Source organism: Chaetura pelagica, unplaced genomic scaffold, assembly GCF_000747805.2.
Source record: "Chaetura pelagica isolate M959 unplaced genomic scaffold, ChaPel_1.0 scaffold698, whole genome shotgun sequence".
Lineage (NCBI taxonomy): Eukaryota > Metazoa > Chordata > Aves > Apodiformes > Apodidae > Chaetura > Chaetura pelagica.
Window position 1 is genome coordinate 318,121 of NW_009954236.1, and position 4,371 is coordinate 322,491.

Sequence of the window (4,371 nt, forward strand, 5' to 3'; positions counted from 1 at the left end):
CATCTCCTCAGGGACCCGCACCCCAGGGGCTGTTCGCCCCTTCCAGGCCGTTGGGCCCCCTCCTCCCGGTTTAACCGCTGTCACTCTTCTCTCCTGGCTTCACATCCCTCCACCCACCCTCCATCGGGTCAATCGCTGCTCTTCCCAACCCACCCCTCTCCTTCTTTTTTCCCCATGAGTTTTCCCTCTTTTCCACATGACCCTTCCCAGCCCCTCTGCAGGATCTCCCCTCTGCTCCCTGATGGCAGGGGGTGGTTTGTGGGATGGTGGGGGTGGTGTTTGTGAGAGGGGGGTGCTGAGTGAGCTGGGAATGCCTTTTTTTGTTACTTTATTTAATTTCAAGAGCCCACACTTCAATTTCCGTTATAAACGCCTCCTGACTAGGGCTGGAGTTGGAGGTTTAAACTCAGGAATTTGTGAAACGTGTCAGAACTGAGCATCATAAGCACGATGTTCAGCTCAAAGTGTTTTTATTTCCTGACTGGGTGAAATGCTGCTTCTGGTTTATTATCTTGTATCCCCAATGTTTATTGTATGTAGTCAAATCTGTAGGTGTCTGTTTTCTAAGATTTAATGGTTTCTGTGAGCTCTTTGAGTCAGTTCAGCACAAATCTGTAAGAACTGGTATTAGAGGGTTTAGTATTTGACTGGTAGAGGTGGAGAGAGGCCTGGAGTTTCCATAATGAAGCTTGAGAGCTGTTAATTGAACTGGCATTATCAGAGGCAGAAAATTCACTGCCTGAAGAACTGGGAGAAGCAGCTGAATTAAACCAAAGCTGGGGATAAGATAATGATTGCCATTTATGGACCAGCAACCCCGAGTTTGGAAAGGCTGCATTTCTGTGTGTAGTTGCTCAGTGACCTCTGCAGAGGGCAGAAAGGAACTGGTTGGAGACATTTTTTTAAAAAGAGTTTTAAAGGGGAATTTGGAGTCTGGATAGACATAAAGCCAGGGTGTGGGTGCCATGGTGACTGATCTATAAATAATGATGGTGGGGGTGACACATGCCCCAGTTGAAGGGAGCTGCTGCATACCTGGGGAGTGCTGCCAACAGGAGCTCTCCTCATTTCTCAGGCCTGAAGAAAAGCTACAGTAACTGTGAGGGGGTTTTAAGGGATTTGCAGGGATGAAACAGAGCTGTTCTTGAGGGGAGGTGCTAATTTAATGTGAAATATTGTTATTCTGAATAAAGAGCATGATGTGTATGTAAAAATCATCATTTAAATCAGCACAAACCCAACCCTGTTCCCACTTAAAGTGATTTTTGTTTATTGCCCTGTAATTCAGGGGATGGAGAAGATGGCTGCTCTTGAGAAACATCCAGACCTGAGGCTCCAGCGCAACAGTCCATCAGGTAAGTCCTTTCTTTAAAGCCCTCCTGTTGTTGGATCCAATTTCAGCTTCTCTGAGAAGGCAGGTGGCCCTGGGAGGAGTTTTTTAGAAAAGCTTTTTATTTAAAAAAAAAAAAGTCTTACTCCTGCCAAATGAAACAGTTGGATGGCTATGTAAGGGTAGAGAATAATTTGATAATTAACCTGTCTTTTGAGATAAATGATCAGGCTGGAGTAGTTATTAACAGGTAATGCAAACATATATCTTTAACCAGTTTTGCTGTGTGCTGGTGCTCTTTTTATCCATGCCAGAGCATCAGCTGGGTGTAACATCTCCAGACTTTTAAATGGGAAGATAATATATTGGTTTTGCATTCTGTCTCTCATAATAAGATTTATTTATTTATTTTCAATCTCCTGTTGATATTATTTGACTTCCCTGTGCTTGCTGCCATTTCCTTTTGATGGGAGATTTCTTTAGCAGGAATTGGAGGATCAGTTTGGGTTTTGGTAGCATGAGGAATTGGCTTAATTAGTTGTTTTCAAAGGCTTTTCAGTCTGTTGGCTGAAATATAGATATCCTTGGCTTTTTCCTCTCCAGATCCCAGCACCAGTCAGAAGAGTCATATCCAGGAGACTGACTGGAAAACACCAATGTTGTCTGAGAAGTTCCAGAGCAGAGTCAGTCGCTGCTCCAGCGTGGCTGAGAGTGGGGACGGGGGCATTGGGACCTCCTGCTCAGACAGCACAGAAGGTGAGGGCCCCACAGGGCCACAGAGTAACAGACAAAGACTTTATCTTTTCCTAGAAGACCAACAGGCATGAAATAGCCTGATATTACTGAGCCCTGGAATGTGAAACTTAGGGAGAGCAGCATCTCTAAGGATGTTTGGAGACTGTTTCAACACCAGTGGGACACAGATGTGGTGCCTGAAGTACAAAGGAGTGATTAAGGGACCTGCTGCTTCTGAAATACAAATGAATTATTAAGGGACCTGATGGAAGGTCCCTTCCAATCCCTACAAATCTCTGAGTCTCTCTCTCTGAATCATCTCAGCTGGTTTGGGTATCTTCAAAATGCAGTAAGCATTTTTAACTGACTGAAAAAGCCACCTTGGTGATTTGCTGGTTCATATTGACCAACAAGTGATTTATCTGCAAGTTTGTTTTGATTTTTTTAAAAAATAAATTATTTACAGGTGCCTCTAGAGGCTTCAGATCAATGTCCCTTTGTGTGTAAGTCTCCTGAGCATTAGAGCCATGTGTTCCTCACTGAAGAAGGCTGCAGTGTTGCCCTCAGCTGGGGCACATTCTCTGAAATCTCTTGTCCCAGCAATCCTTTCCACCTGTATTCTGATCTTCACCTGTGGAAGTGTCATAAACCACTATCAGCTTATTCTTCTTTCAGCAGTTTGTGTTGTTCTTTAAAACAAACCATGGGTTACATGAGCTGCCCTGAGCCTTTTGGATGAACTGCAAGTCTTAGTCATGAGAGAGTTAAAGTGAAGGCTTTTTAGAAAGTCTGACTTGTGGAGATATTGCTGGAAGTATTGCTAGAAATATTCCTGGAGTGGATGTTTGTGTCCCACGTGGCCTCTCTTGGGGTAATAGAACATCCAGTTTCAGGCTGAGGGCAGGAGAGACAATGATGGAAGTTTGGAAACTGCCCTTCTGAAGCTCTTTGATGTTGTAGCCTTGTTTATAAGATCAAGGCTGAGTTGTGGCACTGGCAACTGGCTGGAACATGCTGGCTTTTGGGTGACAACATGAGTCAAGTGTTGTGACATCCCTCAGCACACCCAGGGACTGATTGCAGCAGCCACACGTGGGTGCTGCTCCTCGGGGAACTCGAGTTCCCCATGGTGATACTGGGGTATAAATTTAGGGGCTGTACAGGGAACTGGTACTGTCCCTTCTGTGTGCCCAGGGGGTGTGCTCGTGGCTGCTTGGTAGCACAGTGTTCTCTGGAGTTTCTAGGCACAGTCATGTCCAAGAAGTTTTCTCCTCCTCCTTGTTTATGAGGTGAGGATCTCGTGCCACCACTGTGACGGTTTTCCTGCCGCTTGGCCACGGTTCTTGCTGAGTCTGCTTTTGGTCCTGGTCAAATCCTAATGTTTTATTCCTTCTTGTAGTTATTCCTTGGGGGTCACATGCAGCTGGAAAGGTGACCTTGCAGTGCTGATGTTGGATTCCAGGAACATCATGTAGGGATGGGCCTTGAGCCAAACCTGTGAAGAAAACAAGTTGTGTACCTGGGAAGAATCCTGGAATTACCATGATACAGGAGGTGTTGGGACAAGGAGTGGGAACAGGCACTTTGCTGTTTGCCTTTCTGAGCTCTTGCTGTTGCTGTATTGAAATCTGAGAGTTGCTAAGAATAACTCTGGACTTCCACGCAGCCAGGTTTGGTGCCTCCTGACAGGACAGGCTCACGTTGGGCTCACTGAGCTCTGCCTCATTTCCTGTGGCAAGAAGGCAAGAGTCATTACTCCAACCTCTAGAAAAAGTTCTTTTGCTGCAGTGTCCTGGAGGAGTTTGGAGCTGAGCTGCTTGGGAATGTAGTGTTGGTGTCCAGCTGGGTTTGAAGCTCACCATGGGCTTAGGGAAAGCTCTGGTTGGCTTTGGTTACGGGTCAGTCGCTGAGCTGTGGGACGGGCAGAACAGAATCAAGGTCTCACTGTTCAGCTGAGTAAGTTTCAGCCTTTTTTTTTTAATTTAAAGGACTTGTTTTCTAAACCTATAGAAAGAGAAGCTCACTGGTTTAAAATTTATGCTAGAGTAGCTTAAAATCAAGGGCTTAACAATGTGTGGTGAACTAAACTTGGATTCTGCCTGTGGTTTATGGTGGTAGGAAAATGTCAGCAGGCTCCTGAAACTTGTAGTGAGGGGATCACAGGTGTGCCTTTGTCCTGCTGCTGCTTAGGAGGACATGTTTTGGGGGAAAATACTCTATTTTTAAATTCTTTAGGGAAGTTTTTCATCAGGGGAATGGCTGTTCATGTTGGAATATTTTCAGGATTTTCATTAAAGCATCACTCT

At 45.3% G+C, this 4,371-nt stretch overlaps 1 protein-coding gene across 1 annotated transcript in view; it reads left to right on the forward strand.

The window, feature by feature from the left end:
- Nucleotides 1-1,300: 1,300 nt before the first annotated feature.
- The window catches only part of CEP85 (centrosomal protein 85kDa), a 10,895-nt gene continuing 7,824 nt past the window's right edge, over nucleotides 1,301-4,371 (forward strand). The window contains exons 1-2 of the mRNA XM_010003669.1: nucleotides 1,301-1,355; nucleotides 1,934-2,086. Coding sequence (XP_010001971.1) covers nucleotides 1,301-1,355; nucleotides 1,934-2,086 — 208 coding nt within the window. The remainder of the gene's footprint in view (nucleotides 1,356-1,933; nucleotides 2,087-4,371) is intronic.